Source organism: Triturus cristatus, chromosome 10 (assembly GCF_964204655.1).
Source record: "Triturus cristatus chromosome 10, aTriCri1.1, whole genome shotgun sequence".
Taxonomy (NCBI): domain Eukaryota; kingdom Metazoa; phylum Chordata; class Amphibia; order Caudata; family Salamandridae; genus Triturus; species Triturus cristatus.
In genome coordinates this window covers 883,398,996-883,419,504 of record NC_140593.1, presented here as the reverse complement: position 1 = coordinate 883,419,504, position 20,509 = coordinate 883,398,996, and the positions used below count along the sequence as shown (strand labels likewise).

General features: G+C 53.4%; 1 protein-coding gene across 3 annotated transcripts in view; it reads left to right on the top strand.

The window, feature by feature from the left end:
- The window catches only part of CCM2 (CCM2 scaffold protein), a 371,750-nt gene that overhangs the window by 250,371 nt on the left and 100,870 nt on the right, over positions 1–20,509 (top strand). For all 3 annotated transcript variants that reach the window (XM_085628570.1, XM_085628571.1, XM_085628569.1), the window contains one exon: positions 10,102–10,278. In XM_085628570.1, the coding sequence (XP_085484696.1) occupies positions 10,102–10,278 (177 nt within the window). The remainder of the gene's footprint in view (positions 1–10,101; positions 10,279–20,509) is intronic.

The following is a 20,509-nucleotide window of genomic DNA, read 5'->3' as shown; positions in this document are numbered from 1 at the left end:
TACTGCCTTGAAGGCAGAGAGGCGGTAAACAACCGCGGGTAGGGAGGTAGCCGATTGTGTGAGAGTAAGTAGCAGATTTTGTAGAACTGACCACCAAAAGGAATACCTGCTATTGCCGCAGTATGTCGGATGGTGATGTCTAAGGGTTTGACTGCCAAAGTAAAGAGCAGGGGCGATAACGGACACCCCTGGAAGGTGCCCCTAGTAAGTCCAATTTTGTCTTCAACAGCCAGAGGAAGTTCCAGCTCACCCTGCCAAAGGCATTTTCCATGTTGAGTGAGAGAAGGCAGGCTGTGATAGTGTAACGCTGGGATTTTTCAACTGGGTGTACAATCCGGCTTACATTGTCCACAACCCTACGGTTGCGAATGAATCCAGCCTAGTCTGGGGAGATGCTGTTCCAGACTGTTAGCTAAGATCTTAACTTCAGAGTTTGGGAGAGCTATAGGGCGGTATGATGAACACAATGTGTGATCCTTGCCAGGTTTGGGAATAAAGTTGATCTCATCAGTGGCAATAGGTGTGATGCCTGTGTCCTGGTTGAGTGAATTAAACAATGTCAGCAGGTGGGTTTGAAGGCTAGAGAGGAATGTTCTGTAGAAGATGACGTGGAGACCATCAGTTCTGGGAGCTCCCTGAATGTCCTGTGTAGTTCTGTGGACATCATGGGGACGTCTAGGAGTTCAACGTGGCAAGAGTCAATTGGGGCCCATTCGCAGTTGCTTAAGTAAGCGTCTATCAGGGTCTCAGGGATCTCGTTCTGTGTATAAAATTGCTGTTTTGACTCCTACAGTGGTTGCCCAGGTCGTACCCTCGTCCGAACATTAAAGAAGTGGGTCTTAAAACATTGATGGCGTAATTTATGAGCAATTAGTGAGTTAACCTTGCCCCCCGCACCTCTCTTGTGGCATTTCTATTTTAAGGCCAAGAATGAATGTTCTGCTTTGTTGGTTTTGTGGGCTCCTAGCTGTCCCCGCAGGACCACAAGCTGCCGTTTGTTGAGCCTGGTAGGAGCGATCTAGTCGCGATCTGGTCGCGATTCCCTCGCTCTTGCGATGCCAATGGTCGAGATTGCACCTCTGATAGTAGCCTTCAACCCATCCAAGAGCCGTGTCCACAGGGTCTCTAAGTAGCTGCAGGCCTTGCTGAGAGGCTGCGCTACCTGACCATACCAGGTCCACGTGTGCATGGTCAGAGATTGAAATTGCAGCTGTGGCCACTGTTTCGAGGTCAAAAAGTAGAGAGTGTGTGAGAAAGATCTAATCAATGCAAGAGTAGGAGGCATTAATGTGGGAGTAGAAAGAGTAGTTCTGTGTCAGGGTGCCTGTAATGCCAAGCTTCTACCAACCCCAGCTCCGTGAGTTTGCATTTAAGTTGAGTGGACATCTTGCCAGTGCCCTGATAGAATGCTGCGCTGCGATCTAACTCTAGGTCCCAGACAAGGTTGAAATCGCCACCCACTATAATGTCTCCCACCACATCTGCAAGCTGTACTTTCCTAAGTTTGCCTCGTATGTAGGGGTCATGTGCTCAGTTGGAGGTGGAAATGTTAAGCAGAGTTAGAGGACATGTGCCCCTTAGGATGCTTAATTTAAAAAAGCGCCCTTCCTTGTCCTTGAAGACCTTTTCAAACCATGGAGCAAATGCCCATTATAGCTGCTCCCAGCATTTTGGTAGGAGCATGGGCCCAAAAGCGACGGGGATACTTCGGGGGCACATACTGAGGCAGTCCTCAGCCAGGAGCTGCTTCTGGAGGAAAATAACATCTGGGTCCTGTTGAAGGAGGTATTGCCAGACTTGCTTATGCTTGTTAGACTAGTTCAGGCCCCAAATGTTAAGTGAGAGTAGTTTAGTGTACTGTGCAGTTCCCATAGCTCATGTGGGTGGATGTAGCTGCTAAGCAAAGGACTTATCCGAGCCAGTACACAGTAGGACTTCAGCAGGACGTCCTAGGAGGAGGATCCTAATGCCCCAAGAGGTGAGGGGACAACGGGCTCTGTGAAAGTCTTAACGGTGGGACTGAGTGATCGGATAGTTAGGTGCATGGTGCCGTACGGCTTCATATGCGTTAATGTGGAGCCCATACTGTGTAGCAAGTAGGGACCCCCGCCCCGGGACACATGACTGAAATAAACTGAAATAAAACAAACATCACTGAACCAACAAGGCTCAATAATGCCACCCGGGCCCAACGGACATGCTCTAATCCCGCTAGAGGTGTCAACCTCACATGGGTTATGAATTGAGGTGAGCGGGCCACAGTGAATGACTGCTTTCTAGACAATATAAAGTGAGTTAAGTGGAGTGGCATGGGGTGGACAAGGTCTGATGTCCGGTGTAGTCCTCCGGATCCAGTGGTCTGCTTCAACCTGGGCCCGAGGCCCAGAGATTGTCAATGATGAGTCACAATGGTGAATGTCCCCACGGCATGAAGAGGGAATGGCTATTCAGTTCTTGTGTTAGCCTAGCATGGACGTGGTCGGGAAAGATTCCTTCTTGCTCTGCAAGTGAGTGATAATGTCTTGCTTAGCCTCCCGAAGAGCGTATTCATTTTTCAACTTTTCGTGCCGAACTAATCGTAATGTGCACCAAGCCGTGTGCCATCTTTCCTCAGCTGTCATTCAGGGCGAGGATGATTCTCTGCTGATTGTGTAGTTGTTGATGTCCAACATTATCTTCGCTTCAGCCAGAGGGCGTAGGAACCGCTGCTTCCCCTTCCAGTGAAATATGAGGCCAAAGGGGGTACCCACTGGTCACAGACTTCTTTTTTTTTCACAGCACAATTTTATTGTTGACAGCCAAGACAAAGTTAATGCCTCAGTGGGCATCAGCAATATGTATACAGGGTGACATATATTGATATCAACATTTTCAGTGACACTATAGTGTCATGCAGACAAATAATAAGTTGCAAAATAACACATTAGAAAAGCAAATAACAAAGTCACTTGGTATCTACCGAAGAGGTCACAAACTTCTAACTCCCTCAATTTGTCAGTGACCGACTTGAAGTCACGCCACTTGTGCAGCATGACTGGGGAGAGATCTTTAAATAGCTGAATAGTGTGGCCAGGGCAGACCAAGTCTGCCTACCCCCTGGATGCAAGAAGGATGGCTTCCTTTTTCGGTGAAGAAGTGGACCCTCGTGAGGATATCTGGCACAACATCCGAGGATCCTGGTACCGGGATACCTGGTGGACCCTGGCCGGGGCCATTGAAAGGCTCAGATGCTAAGTCCTTGGATTCTAACTCCTTGACAGCTGCCTCGGAATTGAAGCACCTGACGACCAGCACAAACCTAAGGAACAGCACTGGTCCCGACCAAAGGACACCGATGGGGGCAAACCATTGACGCAAGCGGGTCCTCAACAGATACTGAAGGAAAAAGGCAAAAAGCCGTAGGTGACGGAACCTCTGTACTTTACAGCATTTAGACTCTGGGGTATAGACCTTTCCAGAAAATTCAGAATGAATGCCGATTCAAGCTTTTGCATTCATTGCTTTGGAATTGAATTAACGACCTTCATTAACGGAAGAACACACCCAGTATGGCTTAACAATAAGTGAGGCTTAACAGTCCTGAGGAAGACCCGTAAGGCCAAGGCCCCGAATCACCCTTGCAGCCCTAAGTCGGGTCGAAACGTTGACGCCCCCATAAGCAGCCTGGATCACGACCCCAATTCTAACGTGCCACAAAAAGATACATATTTGTGTATTTATAAATTGTATAAAAAGAAGTTTGACTGCTTTAATGTGGCCAGGCCAGAAAAGACTGAGATGTATAACCAGTCTAGCATCTTAATGTTTTTAATTATCCTCTTTCACTACTTTGAAATCCTATTTCACCCCTTCTACACAAGAGCACTTCTTTTTCTGCATGTTCCTTTGGGAGCAACCAACCTTCCCTACCTCTCCTCAATTGATACAGTGAATAATTACCTGTTCACCTTATGATATGAAAATAAATGTCTGGTGAAGCATACCTTGGTTGTTGCACTTCTTTAATTTAAATCCTTGTATTGATTACTGCAAGCTAATTATTGTTTATGCTCATGAATTGTTTGCACACCCAGTAGTGTGAATTTGATACATATCGTTTTTGAAATATAGGTCTAGACCCTTGTTTTTTGTATCACATTGAACCCAGGTCCGTGACCAGGATTGGGTAACCCCATTTTTGTAATGGCAGTGTCCTGTATGGTCTGGAGTCTTTTGAGGAGCTGGGTGGAAATTCCAATGTAGAGGGCATTGCCGTAGTCGACGCAGCTAGTGACAAGGGCTTGCGTGACGGTCTTTCTGGTGTTAATTGGGATCCATTTGAAGATTCTTCGGAGCATGCAAAGGGTGTGGAAGCAGGAGGAGGTGACTGCATTGACTTGTCTTTTCATAGTCAGTTGGTTGTCGAAGATGATGCAGAGATTGCATACATGGTCTATTGGTGTGGGTGTTGGTCCGAGTTCTGCCGGCCACTAGATGTGGCCTCATGCGGGGGTGTTCTTCCTGAAGATCAATACTTCTGTTTTGTCGGAATTGAGTTTGAGGCAGATGTCTCTCGTCCATTTAGCTACGTCGGTTATGGCGTTGCAGAAGTTGATTTTGGCATTGCTGGGTCCTTGGTGAGCGAGAGGATCAGTTGAGTGTCGTCATTGTAGGATGTTATGTTAAGTCCATGGGATCTGACGACGTCTGTGAGGGGGGTTCATGTAGATGTTGAACAGGGTGGGGCTGAGGGATCATCTTTGGGGTATGCCATATATCATGTCCTTGGGTGCCGAGGTTAAGGGAGGCAGACAAATACTCTGTGTACGTTCTGAAAGTAAAGAAGCTGTCCACTTGAAGGCATTTTGCTATATGCCAGTATTGTAGAGTCTATCGATGAGTGTGTGGTGGGAGAGGATGTTGAACGCAGCAAAGAGGTCGCGGAGGATCAGGGCCACCGTTTCTATGCAGTTGAGGATGGTTCTGATGGTGTCTGTGGCGGCAATCAGCGTTGTTTCAGTACCATGGTTGGCACAGAGCTTGATTGTGAGGCATCGAGTAGGTGGTTTAGTTCCAGGTATTCGGTGAGCTTTTGGTTGATTGCTTTCTTGAGAACTTTGGCTGGTTAGGGGAGCAGGGAGATTGGTCAGTTATTTTTGAGGTTGTTTGGGTCGGCAGAGGGCATCTTCAAGAGGGATCTGACCAAGCATGTTGCCATCCGTCTGGGAACGTTGGTGTGGAGATGGATTGAGGATGGTGGTGTGTTTCGTGCTGATTTGGTTGGCTCTGAGGTTGAAGAGATGGTGGGGTCAGGGGTTAGTGGGTGCCCTGGAGTGGATGAACGACATGATGGCTGTGGTAGTTTGAGGGGTGATCAGAGACGATGTGGTTATCATTCGACTGGTGTTCACTGGTTGATTAAGGTTGTCGAGGCTGAGAGTGGTGTGTTGGGGTTGAAGTTCTAATTGGTGGCAATCTTGCTCTTGAAGTAGTTGGAGAGGTTGTCGCAGAGTTCTTGGGAGGGGTGGATAATGTTCTCTGTGGCTGTCGGGTTTGAGAACTCCTTGACAATTTTAAAGAGCTCTTTTGTGTGGTTGGGCACAGTGTCGATGTGGTCGGTGATTACTGTTCTCTTGGCTTCCTTGATCCCAAAGTGGTAGTTGCTGAGGGCTGCTTTGTGAGTGGCCCTGTTGGAGGGGTCCTCAGTGACGCACCTTTGCTTCTTGAGTATTTAGCATTTGCGTTTGGTGATTCTGAGCTTTGGGGTGCATCATCTGGCTTTTTAGGAAGTGTAGTTGCCTTTCGCTGATTTCAGCAGGGCGAGTATGTCGGCGCATTTGGTTATCCAGGCGGTGAAGTCTGGATGGCTAGGTCAAGGTCTGCTGCGGTTTTGGGTTGTGTGGTGCCAAGGGCCAGTGTCCGTTGGGTCTCAGTTACCTTGCTCTATCTTTGGTGGGTGGCACTGTGGTACATGGAGATGGTATGCTGGGCATCAGAGATGGTAAAATGGACGTTGGCGTGGTATGTCAGGTGAGTTCTGTCACGTGGGGGAATTTGATTCTGTCGTTGGAGGTAAAGATGGCGTTGAGTGTGTCCCCTGCTTTGTGCATGGGTTCATCGACCAGTTGGGTGAGGCCAATGTTGTTGAGGTTCTCCAGGAGGGCGGTGGAGTTGGCGTCGTTAGGGGTTGTCAATGTGGAAATTGAGATCGCTAAGTAGGACGTAATGGAGTGCATCGATGGCAACGAGGGTGATGAGGTTGGAGATGACGTCACAGAAGGCCGGTTGGGCTCTCGGTGGTCTGTAGGCAAGGGTGCCTTTTATCCTGGTCTTGGCGTCAGTCTGTAGTTGGAAGTTGTGTTTTATGAGAGGTGTTAGGTCATCGTTGGTGAAGGTGCATCAGATTGTTTCCTTAACCGCTTCCGTGCTCATGACGAGCCCAGCTCGTCATGAGGCACAGTGGAGCTGTGCTCATGACGAGCTGGGCTCATCATAAAGGTCGCGGCGCGCCCACGTGCGATTGATTCCCCGCCTGTGCGGGAGAATCAATCAGTGGGCGGGGTCGCACAGCTCCACTGTGCCTCATGACGAGCTGGGCTTGTCACGAGCACAACGCCGCCGCCCCGCGCCGTGGGGGAATTACCTCCGCGGCGAAGGGGTTAAAGATGATGGCAATGCCCCTGCCGTGTTTGTTGGTTCGGTCTTGGTGCATCATCTTGTAGCAGTCGGGGGTAGCGGGCATTGTCGGAGTTTGAGGAAGGGTTGAGCCATGTTTTGGTTATTAGGGCTACGTCCGAGGAGAGTGGGGTGATGGTGTCCTAGATTTCCATTGTGTTTGTAGAGGGCGCTGGCATTGAGCAGGATGCATTGGAGCGGTTCTGGGTTGCTTGTAGTCCCGTGTGCGGGGGTGGCACGGGTACCAGTGTGGGCAGGTGGTCCTGTGTAGCAGGAGAATCGACAGTGGCTGCAGGTGAAGGGTACTGTGGTAGTTCATGGAAAGGACGTGAAGCAGCTGTTGTTGCGATGTCCGGTGTCCCAGGAACTCCACAGTGGTATATCGCCAGATAATGGGAGGACCAGTGGTCCTGATGCTGGGCGCGGTCCAGGCGCAGACCAGCTAGCGTTTGTTGCGCCAGCTGCGAAACCACGCTGCTGTCTCCATTAATTGTCCTGCGAGGGGCATCTGCAAGACGCGATCAGCGTATGCGGTTGCTTGGCAACAGTAAACAAGTGTCAAGTGAGGCAGGAGAAACATATGGATGGGGAACTTAGACTGGCCCAAGAGTGTGTCACCCAAAGCTAGTCATATTCCACCTAGTAGCATGGCTCCTGAATACCTAGAGTTTGGACACCTACAGCTACCCCCAGGACAATCGAAATTCTGAAGGAGGCAAGAAGGCCAAGCACTAGGAAGTGCTACACGGATAAGTGTAGCAGATACATCCAGTGTCACTGGAAAAATAAAAAAAAATTGAGACAAGGACAGAGCATGGTACGGTGATAACATAGCTAACCGATCTACTGAACAGCAGCCTGACTCACTGATCACTAGAAGTCCACTTAACTGCCATAGTTGCATACACAGGAGGAACAACCGGGAACAGCCTTGTCCCACTACTGGAAGTAAAAAGGTTCTTGGAGGGATCAAAGAGTGGCACCACTAAGAACAGCACCAATGCCATTGTGGAACCTAAACATTCTATTCACACAACTGATGACAGGGCCAATTGAGCCCATGAACAAAATGGAGCAGACGTTTTTTACCCTCAAGACAGTGGGCCAGATGTATGATGGGATTTAGCATGCGCAAACGGGTTTGTGACCCATTTGCGCATGCTAAATCCTTGTGGGCCATGTACAAACGCTATTTTGCGGGTCGCTATTAGGAAGGGGCGGTCCCTTCCAAATAGCTACCCATAAGCTTTGTATGAATGGTTTTTGCGGTCACAAAACACTCGCAAATTACCACCCTCTTCAAGAGGATGCTAATGCACTCCCAAAAGGGAAGGGAACCCCAGGGGACCTCTTCCCCTTTGCAAATGCAGGGGAAAATATTTTTTAGGGGCAGGCAGTGGTCCCAGGGACCACTGCCTGGCCTTAAAAAATGAAACGAAAATGTTTTATTTTTATTTTTTAAATGCATCAGAAAACGGCTGCATTTTTTTTTTTAAAAACTGCTTTATTGAAAAGCTGTCCCAGACATGGAGGTCTGCTGAGCCCAGCAGGCCACCATCCCTGGGAGGGCCAGCCATTCCAAATGGGGTTGCAAATTGCGAGTGGCTCATTAATATTCATGAGCCTTGCATTTTGCGACCCCATTGGGAATCGCAATCAGTGTCTCTGACACTGGTACTTTTTAAATTGCGACTCGCAATTTGCGACTTGCAATCGAGCACAATTTGCGACTCACAATTTACAATGGTCGTACATCTGGTACAGCATCCCTAGCAGCGATCACATCACTTCTCAGAGTCAGTGAGTTACAAGCACCAAGAACCATACTTTCAAATCCACAAGTTTGTCCTGCGATCAAACCCAGAGTTTATACCAAATGTGACATTGCAATTCCACATCAACCAAAGCATCCAATTACCTGCTTTTTTCCAGAACCCCAGGTCGCAGGCCGAAAGGGCACTGTGCACATTGTACGAGCAAAGCGCACTCATGTACTACCTAGAAGAGACAAAGGCAATTTAGAAAGGGAGATAAAGTCTTCATCCCCCTTGTCAGGGCAAGCAAGGGCCACCCATAACAAAGGGGACAGTTGCAAGATGGATAGCGGAAGCTATCCAAACCTGTTACACAAGGGCAGGAAAAACCTAACCCACACACCCCAGGACACATTCAACAAGGAAAAAGGTTGCATCCTTAGCATTCCAAGCAAACATACGAATCGGAGATATCTGTATGGCTATGACTTGGTCACCCCCACACGCCTTGACAAAACACTGCTGCGTGGACATCCAGATAAACAAGGTCGTACAATTTGCACAGAGAGTGCAACAACACCTGTTTGCCAACGCATCCACATTTAATTCTGCCTACCCAAGGAACCTAACACTGCGACGTAATCAGATGCACATCATGTGAATTTAGAAAGGGATTCATGCTGCAAAATGAAATGGTTACTTACCAGTAGGAGTAGTTTTGCGGTCTGAGAGTTTTCTGGATACACATGAGACTCACCCACCTCCCCATAAATGGGAGCACAAGCAAACGGGCAAAGTGAGCAATACTTCAGAAAAAGGAATGTTCCAAATAGGTCAGGCGCCAGGAGTAAAAAAAAAAAAAAAAAGGATCTGAAGATGGTGACCATGGAAAGGAACTTCCGCTGCGCCGTGTGACGTCACACAGGTGATGAACTTAACATCAAATGATTGTCAACCATGCCCACACTAAATTACAAAAAAAAAGTATAAAAGAGAAGGACAAAACACGATTCCGGACCCAACCACTAGATGGCCAAAAAAATGCACAACATGTGAATACAGAAAACCCTTTAGGCTGCATAAGTAATCCTACTGATAATTATTCATTTCGTTATTGTGTATCAGCACATTTCCAATAGTCTCAGAATGAGTAGAAGCCCTTCACACATCAGGCCATTATTGTTACACTGGCTATCCATGAGGGGGGAATTTAGCTTGCACAAGGAGTGGCACCGCTGCACAGTAACAAGTGTACACCTCTGTACTTGATTACCTCTTGAAAATATCAGTTGATGGTCCCACCACAAGTGGTCTGCAATTCCAGTGGAAGATGAGAGGATGACTTGTGTGTTGATGATCTAGTATTTATATATCTGGAATAAAAAGTGTACACCTTTTAATATTGCTTGCAGGCTTCTGTATAAAAGTTATGGCCATTCTAGGCCCTCCTTTGTATTCTTACCTGAATGTGCCAGTGTAGTAGAAGAACATTTTCATAATTGGAGGTCAGATGGCATCTGTGATGGTGGAAGGAGTCTCTTTAAAATGTGAACAGCACTGCATTGTACTGCACAATGCTGACTAGGAAGGCTTCACAAAATTTCCTTGATTTGATCAACATGTTGGTGAGAATATTGTAAGATGCATTCTTGTAGAAAACCTTTCACTCAGGTCTTCATCTCCATTCCTGCAGCCTGGGATAGTGTCTCCATTCAAACGAGTCTTCCTGAAAGGAGAGAAGGGTCGTGACAAGAAAGCGCAGGAGAAGGTGACAGAACGGCGAGCCCTCCATACAGTGTCCCTCTCGCAGACAGAGCATCGTGTGGAACCAGATATCCTGCTGAATGACTACATTGAGAAAGAAGTCAAGGTGAGAGCTTCCTATTAGCTTTGTTTCTTTTAAAAAAAATGTTTTGTGTGTGTTTCTTTATTATTATTTTTTTTTACCTACTGGTGGTCACCAGTAGGTACTTGTAGTTAGGACCTAGCTTCCATAGGAAAATAATTTTTTGTTTTGCTGATACATTGGCACCATGTGATGAAGCTTTACAACATTTTCTAAACTAGTTTGCCACTCACTTCAGCTGCTGTTTGCAAAGTTTCAGGGTGTTTAGTCAAGCGGGGGCTGAGAAAAAGGGGGGAGGGTCCCGAAACGCCTTTTCCCCACACAATTTCCCCTAGGTATTTTGGACATGACTACAGCCCAAACCGCTGAACGGAGTTACTCCAAATTTGGCAGAAAGTTAGGTTTTGGTCCAGAAAGAGTGCTTTTTGTATTTTGATGTAAATCTGTTCAGTAGATTTGGAGTATATCTAGAGACACAGAGGGACTGTGGATCCAACAGATCTCATGCTGAGATCTGATTGGCTGCTAACACTTCAGCCAAGGAGTGTTTGCAGTCATCTTGGAACTCTGCTTGAGTCCCAAGAAAAAAGGCAATAAACACCACAAGGTGGCTCCACAGGCGCCCTGCTAGAGGCCAAAGGTGTTTTACATTTTTATTTTTGTTTTACCGCAGATTCATGGATGATTCGAAGCAATATTAACAACAAAAGATAACCAAGTCTGCAGCCCTGGAACAATTCAGTCCTAGGGCCCCCATGCCCTGTGCCCTGGCCTTTTGAAATTGTGGACCAATTTCAGCCCCGGGGACCCCATTCCCCAGGGACCGGCTGGATTAAAAAAGGGGACCCCTTGGATTAAAAAAGGTGGAGGGGGAGGTACACAGGCCCTCACTGGGCCGTTTTAGGCCCAGAGGACCCCATCTCTCGGGGCCTGGCTGCAATTACAAAGGGGAGGGGGGGACTGCACGGCCCCCCTCCCACAGCCATTAATGACCCTGGGGACCCCATCCCTCAGGCATGGCTCATTTACTCTGTATAGCGGTTTCTCTGCTCACACTGGCGCGGGCAACCTGTGTTTGCTCTCGTTTGGTGGGCGCAATTTCAAAACTTCCGCCAAGCAGCTTCTGCTCCCAGTGGGTGGGAACATGAAAAATCCTCCCGACCTCTGGGAGCGGACTTTTCATCTGTTTCCCCACCCATACACTGAAGCGGGCAGGGAAACAGATGAAAAGGTTACTCCCACCCACTGGGAGCAGCATTTTTACCTGCTCCCTGTGGGCAGGAATAATGCTGGCTTCCGCTGGAGGCGGGGAGCTGGGGGGGGCAGCACCAAGGCCCCGTAGCATAGTGTGGTGGGTGCCCTGGCTGGGCATCTGTGCACGCACCCTTTGTTGGCTGGGCACTGGGGATGGGGTCCCAGGGCTGAAATGGACCTTAGAGCTGCGTGATCCCCTCCATTTTGAAATATGTCCGGGACCTTGGAGATGGGGTCCGCAGGGCCAGAATCGGCCCTGTGTGGGCGGCCACATGCTCCCCTCCCTTAAAAACAAAATGTGCTGGCCCCCGGTAGATTGGGTTCCTGGGGCCAAAATCAGCCCAAGGAGGGGTCAACATGTCCCTCTCCCCCACAAAATGTGCTGGGCCCCAAAGGATGGGGTCCCCGGGATTGAAATCTGTCCGGGGAGAGGTGCCAAGTGCTCCCCATCCCCATTAAATATGGTGCCGGGCCCTGTGGGAGTGGGTCCCTGGGATCAAACTGGCCTTGGAAGGGGGACCGCCTGCCCCCTCCCACTGAAATACCTTGCCGGTCCCCGGGGTCAAAATGGGCCTTGGTGGGGGGAGCAGCCCGGAGAGGGGCCCCACGGTTGGCTGCCTTTGAGGTCTTGTGGCCAACCCCTCACTATGCACGGCCAAAGGCTGTGCGCAGCGTGGAGTTGGCTGCATGTGGGGTCAACTCACCGCTGCGCACAGCCGGTTGGATTAACTTTTAGTAATTAAATATTACTTTACGTAAAAATAAATAAATAGAATTCAGCGAAAAAAATGAAGGTTACAGAGACTTTATAGTTAGGGAATGACATTAAAAAATGTGGAAATGCACTTGTTGGACCCGGCCTCGTGGCGTGATCTTAACCCTCTTGGTTTGTGCTCGTCCCCCCCCCCGCACCGGCCTACACGGGCCGCCCTGTCAGGCCACCAGGGACCTCTCCTCCCTTCGAGGTCCCCCTTGGATTGTATCCATTTGCCTACACCCGCCTCAGCGGCCCCCTTTTCCAGGCCGCACAGGAACCCCTCATCTCTTCGGGGTTCCCCCCATGCTTGCTCCACGCACCAGCCCGCGCAGCCCGGCTCCCCCCGGCCTCGGCCCCAGCGAAGCCCCGACATCGAGGCACCAAGATCTGGCCAGGGGGCACCACGTGGCCACTTCACCTCTCCCGGAGGAGGAGAGTTTCGATGGGACCCCCACCGTCCCCCCACACCTGGGTGCGACCGTCCTCAGGCCTCCCCGGGCCTGGCGCCTCTCCCGCTGGGCGTCTGGCCTCTCCCAGCCCGGCCTCTCCGCCCCCCCCAGGCGCGAGGGTCCGGACATCAAAGAGCTCCAGACCTATATCTGGGGCAACCCCGCAAGGGAACGGCAGTTGTATCCCGGAGTCAAGAGCCCTGCTGATGGAATCGCGGCTGACCCTACGGAGAAGAACTCTTGCTTGACCCTGTACCACGAGCCCAGCTGACTGCGTCGCGGCTCTACCTTATTGAGACAAAGAACCTCACGGAACATTGGGGCCCTGCTGACGCCGTCGCGGCCCAACCTCGCTGAAGCCTCCCCCAGAGCCCTGCTGACGTCGTCGCGGCTCGAGCTGAACTGAACCACCTGAAGAGCCCTGCTGACCTGGTCGCGGCTCCAGCTCCACGAACTGATCACCAGAGCCCTGCTGACGCCGTCGCGGCTCGACCCCTCCGGGACACGGAGTCCCTCCAGCTTGAGGAACAAGAACTGGGCCTAAGGTACCCTCGTACCCCGCTACTACCAAAGACTGTCCCGCTACCCCGTCCCTACCAAAGACTTTGAGACTCTTGAGGATCCCTCGATCCCCCCTTGTATATATCGATAACCGTAACCTCTTAAATGCTGATAAAGAATTGTTCATCGTGATAAACAGCCTCGAGTCCTGTGTGGTGGTGTTACTGTGCTGGTACGGTATAGGAGAAGGACCTCTCCTAGGAGGCTTCTCAGCAGCGCTCGGCTACTTCGTACAGTGTGGAGCCCCCCCTGGGTGGTCTCTCCGACTCCCCCGGGGTCCGCCTTCCAACATTTGGTGGCCAGCGGCGGGATCCGAGCCGAACGCAGAAACGTACAAGCAAGTAACCCACTCGCTATCCACCCAGACGAACAGAGACCATGGAGTTCCAACCAGAACGATTGGAAGAGTACACACACAAAGAGTTAAAACAGTTCTGCAAGGACAAGGGCATTGAGACCACCGGCCTAGGTACCAAGGAAGAGATGCAGGAAGCCCTGAGAACCTGGCTAGAGTCCGAGGCGGGTCCCTCCCAGAGCGAAGGTCCCCTGCCCCTGAATGCAGCCACGCCACCAGCCCCGACCCCCGCGAACGGGGGGAGAAACAGCCTGGAAACCGGCCTCTCCGCGGACGAAATACGAGAGCGGGAGAAGGTCCGGACCCATGAGCTAGAGCTCGCACGACTTCGGCTGGACGTTGAACTCTTGCTGGCCGAAAAGAAATTGGCCATAGAACAGCTGGCTACAAGAGGAGATAGAGGAGAAGAATCGGCATCGAGAGCTGGAGGAGAAGAGGCTGACCCTCGAACACGAGCGGGGCCTCAAAGAACTCGAGCTCAAGGCCCAGAAGGGGGAGACCGGCACCCCCGGCAATAGAGACGCTCTGCCGCCCACCGAGGCCAAGGTCCATATCCCCAAAGATGTCGTCAAGGAGTACTATAAAATCGACGACATCCAGCAGTGGTTTAAGGCGTACGAGGTGGCCATGACCTCCCATCGGGTACCCCGGAAGGATTGGGGTGCCGGCCTATGGGGTCGGTTCCTTAGCGAGGGCCGAGACACCCTACTCCAGCTCCCGGAAGAAGTGATGACCTCGTATGACCATATGAAGGAGGCCCTGCTCACCCGCTATGGACTAACCGTGGCAATGTACCGCCAGCGGTTCAGAGACTGCAAGAAAATCCCCGGTACCACGTGGGTAGAGTATGTTGACTTTTTCAGCAGGGCCCTAGAAGGATGGATCAAGGGGAGCAAGGTCGCCACCTACGGGCAGCTGGTCGACCTCATTATTTGGGAACATCTCTCCAACAACTGCTTCGTGGAGCTAAGACAACACCTCCTCGACAGCAAGCTGACCGAGCCGCGGAAGCTTGCCGCTGAGGCCGATCGATGGGTCAACACCCGAGTCCTCCGGAGCTCGATGGGGGAGTACCCGCGAAATCCCACCGGACCCCCCCGCCAGCGCGGCGGGGGAGGAGGGTCGAACAGGAGTCGAGACATCCCAGCCGGGCCGCCCCGGAGTCCGCCGCGAGGGCCGCCTCAGCAACACACCTCCCCGAGCCTAGCCTGAAGAGGGACGGCGCCAGCCAAAGCCGGACCCCGGCCCACGATAACCTGCTACGGCTGCCAACAAACAGGACACTATGCCAGCGACCCTGCCTGCCCCATGAACCGACGAAGTGGGACCAGCGGGCCCCCGCCCTGACAACTAGCGGCTGCCGCCCTGGGAGAAGGGGAGGAAGAGGAAGAACCCCTCAGCGGGGGGTCCACTGAGTGGGAGCCGGCGGCTATGTCCCTGGTCTGCCTGGGCAGCCGAGAAATGGTGCCCCGAACCCCCATCCCGAGCAACACCCAGAAGTACCAACAGTGAGTCACTATCAATGGACGACGGGCCGAAGCCCTCCGTGACACCGGAGCCAGTGTCACCGCTGTCCGCTGCCACCTGGTGGCCCCCGAACAGATCCTGCCCAATGTACTATGCCCCGTCCGGACGGCCGACAACAGCGAGAGTATGTGCCAGATGGCACAGATTCCCTTCGAATGGGGAGGGGTGACGGGCATACTGAAGGTGACTGTCCGCGACGACGCTCCGGTGGACTGCCTCCTGGGGAACGACCTCGAGAGTTCCCCCTGGGCTCAAGTGGAGCGGCGAGAGCATCTCCGAATGCTAGGACTACCCGAATGGGCCTGCGCCACCACCCGGTCCATGGCCGCCCAGGCTCCCCGTTCGTCCATGGCCGCCGACACCGTCGCGCCCGAGGGGCCCGTGCCACCGCCTGCCTCCAGCGAGGAAGAAGCGGACACCGATGCCAGATCCACGGTGCCCCCCCTCCCCGGACGAGGTCGCCTCTCTCGGCACCCTCCCGGAACTTGCCCAATGGCGCCACGACGGGGGCCCCACCAGAGAACAGTTCTTGCAGGAACAGAAGACCTGCCCCTCCCTTGAAGGAGTCCGGCAACAAGCGGCCTCGCAGGCCAACGGTGACCAGACCGGAACCCACTGGGTCTATTGGGCTGAAGGACTACTGTACAGCGAGCAGAAGATTGCCGATCTAGGGGCCAGTCGAGTGCTGGTGGTCCCCCTCCGGTTTCGGGAGTTCCTCCTTAACCTGGCACATGATGTGCCCCTCGCTGGGCACCTGGGGCAGGACAAAACCTACAGCCGCCTGGTGACCCACTTCTACTGGCCCCGGATGCGGAGGGACGTGGACAACCACTGCTGGTCCTGCCAGACCTGCCAAGCCAGCGGCAAGACGGGGGGACGTGTCAAAGCCCCTCTCCAGCCCTTCCCAGCAGTCAACACCCCCTTCGAACGGGTCGGAATAGACATCGTAGGGCCCCTGCACCCCCAGACCGCCCTGGGTCACCGCTTCATCCTGGTCCTCGTACACCACGCAACCAGGTACCCTGAGGCCATCCCGCTTCGAACTGTGACCGCCCCCGTAGTGGGCCGGGCCTTAATGGGGATCTTCTCGAGAGTGGGATTCCCCCGAGAAGTGGTGAGCGACCGAGGTACGAACTTCATCTCTAAATACATGCGGTCCCTGTGGCAGCAGTGCGGGGTCACGTACAAGTTCACCATCCCATACCACCCTCAGGGGAACGGACTGGTCGAGCGGTTCAACAGAACCTTAAAAGGTATGATCAAGGGCCTAGAAGAGCCCCTACGGCGGAGATGGGATGTCCTGCTGCCGTGCCTCCTGTTTGCCTATCGGGAGGTCCCGCAGAAGTCCCTGGGGTTCAGCCCTTTCGAATTGCTGTACGGGCTACCCGTCCGAGGACCCCTCAGCCTGGTCAAAGAAGGCTGGGAGACGAAGCCCCGAGATGCCCCTCCTGACGTCTACAGATACCTCCTGACCCTCCGCAACCAGACATGAAGGTTCTGAGCCCTGGCCGAAGCCAACCTCGAGGCCAGCCAAGAGGACATGAAAAGATGGTACGATCAAAACGCCTCTACCATCGAGTTTGAGCCGGGCCAGCAGGTCTGGGTCATGTCACCGGTTGACCCCTGCGCCCTCCAGGACAAATGGGCCGGGCCCTTCAAGGTGGTGGAAAAGAAGAGCCCTGTCACCTACCTGATCGACATGGAGTCTCCCCGGAACCCCCTCCGGGTTCTGCACGCTAACCGGCTCAAACCCCACTTTGCCCGGACTGAACTGAGCCTACTACTAGCGACCGACGACGGGGGCGAATGCGACTCCGAGCCCCTACCCGACCTCCTGCGGACCAGCGACCACGACGGGACCATCAAAGGTGTCCAACTCGCCCCCTCCCTGACCCCGGAACAGCGCCACGACTGTCAGCAACTGTTACAGCCCTTTGCGGCCCTCTTCTCCCTCACTCCGGGGGTGACTCCATGGTGTGTCCACGACGTCGACACTGGGGACAGTCCCCCCGTGCGACACAGAGCCTACAGAGTACCCGACCGGGTGCGGGCCTGCATCCAGGCGGAGGTGGCGAAGATGCTGGCCCTCGGGGTAATCGAGCCCTCCGACAGCCCGTGGGCCAGTCCCGTCGTCCTGGTGCCCAAAGCCGCCGCACCAGGCACCCCCCCGGAGCTACGATTTTGTGTGGACTACCGGGCCCTGAACACCGTTACCAAGACCGATGCCCATCCTCTTCCCCGGGCCGACGAGCTCATCGACCGCTTAGGGGCAGCCCGCTACCTGAGCACCTTTGATCTCACCGCCGGGTACTGGCAGATCCAGCTCACCCCCGGTGCCCAAGAAAGATCCGCTTTCTCCACCCCTGACGGGCACTACCACTTTTGGGTGATGCCCTTCGGCATGAAGAACGCCCCGGCCACCTTCCAGAGATTAGTGAACAAGGTCCTGGCCGGGCTAGAGGCCTTCAGCGCGGCTTATTTGGATGACATTGCCGTATACAGCAGCCACTGGGCTGAGCACCTGGGACACCTCAAAGCAGTCCTGACCGCCCTCCAAAGGGCCGGGCTCACGATCAAGGCCAGCAAATGCCAGATAGGCCAAGGATCGGTGACCTATCTGGGCCATCAAGTAGGGAGCGGCCAGGTGGCTCCCCTCCAACCGAAAGTTGATGCCATCCAGGCGTGGGAACCCCCCACCACCCAGACAGCTGTCCGGGCCTTCCTGGGCCTCACCGGGTACTACCGGCGATTCATCAGAGACTATGGGAGCATTGTCGGCCCCATCACAGAGCTCACGTCAAAAAAACAGCCCAAGAAGGTACACTGGACCCCCCGCTGCCAGGCGGCCTTCGAGGCCCTCAAAACCGCAATGTGCACGGCCCCCGTGCTACAAGCCCCGGACTACAGCAGGGAGTTCGTGGTGCAGACGGACGCCTCCGAATATGGAATTGGGGCCGTCCTGTCCCAGGTAGATTCGGAAGGACTCGACAGACCCGTGGCCTTCATCAGCCGACGGCTGCTGCCCCGGGAGCAGCGGTGGAGCACCATCGAGCGGGAGGCCTTCGCTGTAGTGTGGGCCCTCAAAAAGCTCCGGCCCTATCTCTTCGGCACCCACTTCCGGGTCCAGACCGACCACCGGCCCTTGCGGTGGTTAATTCAAATGAGGGCCGAAAACCCCAAGCTGTTGCGATGGTCCATCTCGCTGCAGGGGATGGACTTCTCTGTTGAACACCGGCCCGGCAGTGACCACGCCAACGCCGACGGCCTGTCCCGCTTCTTCCGCCTCGACGCGGAGAACCCCCAAGGAGATGGGTGACTCTCCCTGCCTTCGGCTGGGGGGGACGCCTGTTGGACCCGGCCTCGTGGCGTGGTCTTAACCATCTTGGTTTGTGCTCGTCCCCCCCCCGCACCGGCCTACACGGGCCGCCCTGTCAGGCCACCAGGGACCTCTCCTCCCTTCGAGGTCCCCCTTGGATTGTATCCATTTGCCTACACCCGCCTCAGCGGCCCCCTTTTCCAGGCCGCACAGGAACCCCTCATCTCTTCGGGGTTCCCCCCATGCTTGCTCCACGCACCAGCCCGCGCAGCCCGGCTCCCCCCGGCCTCGGCCCCAGCGAAGCCCCGACATCGAGGCACCAAGATCTGGCCAGGGGGCACCACGTGGCCACTTCACCTCTCCCGGAGGAGGAGAGTTTCGATGGGACCCCCACCGTCCCCCCACACCTGGGTGCGACCGTCCTCCGGCCTCCCCGGGCCTGGCGCCTCTCCCGCTGGGCGTCTGGCCTCTCCCAGCCCGGCCTCTCCGCCCCCCCCAGGCGCGAGGGTCTGGACATCAAAGAGCTCCAGACCTATATCTGGGGCAACCCCGCAAGGGAACGGCAGTTGTATCCCGGAGTCAAGAGCCCTGCTGATGGAATCGCGGCTGACCCTACGGAGAAGAACTCTTGCTTGACCCTGTACCACGAGCCCAGCTGACTGCGTCGCGGCTCTACCTTATTGAGACAAAGAACCTCACGGAACATCGGGCCCTGCTGACGCCGTCGCGGCCCAACCTCGCTGAAGCCTCCCCCAGAGCCCTGCTGACGTCGTCGCGGCTCGAGCTGAACTGAACCACCTGAAGAGCCCTGCTGACCTGGTCGCGGCTCCAGCTCCACGAACTGATCACCAGAGCCCTGCTGACGCCGTCGCGGCTCGACCCCTCCGGGACACGGAGTCCCTCGAGCTTGAGGAACAAGAACTGGGCCTAAGGTACCGTCGTACCCCGCTACTACCAAAGACTGTCCCGCTACCCCGTCCCTACCAAAGACTTTGAGACTCTTGAGGATCCCTCGATCCCCCCCTTGTATATATCGATAACCGTAACCTCTTAAATGCTGATAAAGAATTGTTCATCGTGATAAACAGCCTCGAGTCCTGTGTGGTGGTGTTACTGTGCTGGTACAGTATAGGAGAAGGACCTCTCCTAGGAGGCTTCTCAGCAGCGCTCGGCTACTTCGTACAGTGTGGAGGCCCCCCTGGGTGGTCTCTCCGACTCCCCCGGGGTCCGCCTTCCAACAGCACTGAAAAAAACAAAGGTTACAGTGATGTTATAGTTAGGAAATAGTGGGAGAGTTGTGGCGCGGGAGGCCAGGGCAGCCGAGTCCGGAGCGCAGGGCTCACGGTTCGATCCCAGGCGCCGGCTGCAGCTCAGCTCAGCACCATGTGACTCTGGGCAATAGCTCACTTAGTCTCCCCTATGGCCCCCAACGCCTTGAGACCCTTGGGGGTGAGTAGTTTGCACTTTACAAATACCTAATTTAGACAGAATTAAAAAAAATCTTAGCCATTCACTAAAAAACGAAGGTTACAGGTACATTTTAGTTAGGTTCAGATTTTGCACACATGAAACTTTAGAAATTCAAAAGTTATAGTTATCTCAAGAAGCTAGAACTCGTGCCCTAAGGTAACTATAACTCACGCTCTCGCCATGCACTGCTGTTTTAACCTACATATTACATTAGTCATGATTTCTTCTATGATATCATTGATCATATCACTGCAACATTTGCGATAAAATTATTGATGAGAAAACTGCATGGCATATATATTACGGTGTCACTGGGTAGTTATAGTTCGGATCGTGTTAGTGTAGGAAATGCCTTTTTAGGTTTCTCCTGCTTGCGAAGTCTTTGGTAAATAAAAAAAAATCTTTAAAGCGGCTTAGAACCTACCCCTTACTTACCTGAACTTACCATTCCTTTATTCCAACATCGCCCTAATTTATGTGCTTCTTTTTGGCCAGCACCTCATCTGCAGGTCGTCCACTTTCACTTCCACTCTTGCTTTGGTAGTGGCCAGTGTCCTTCCTGTGCC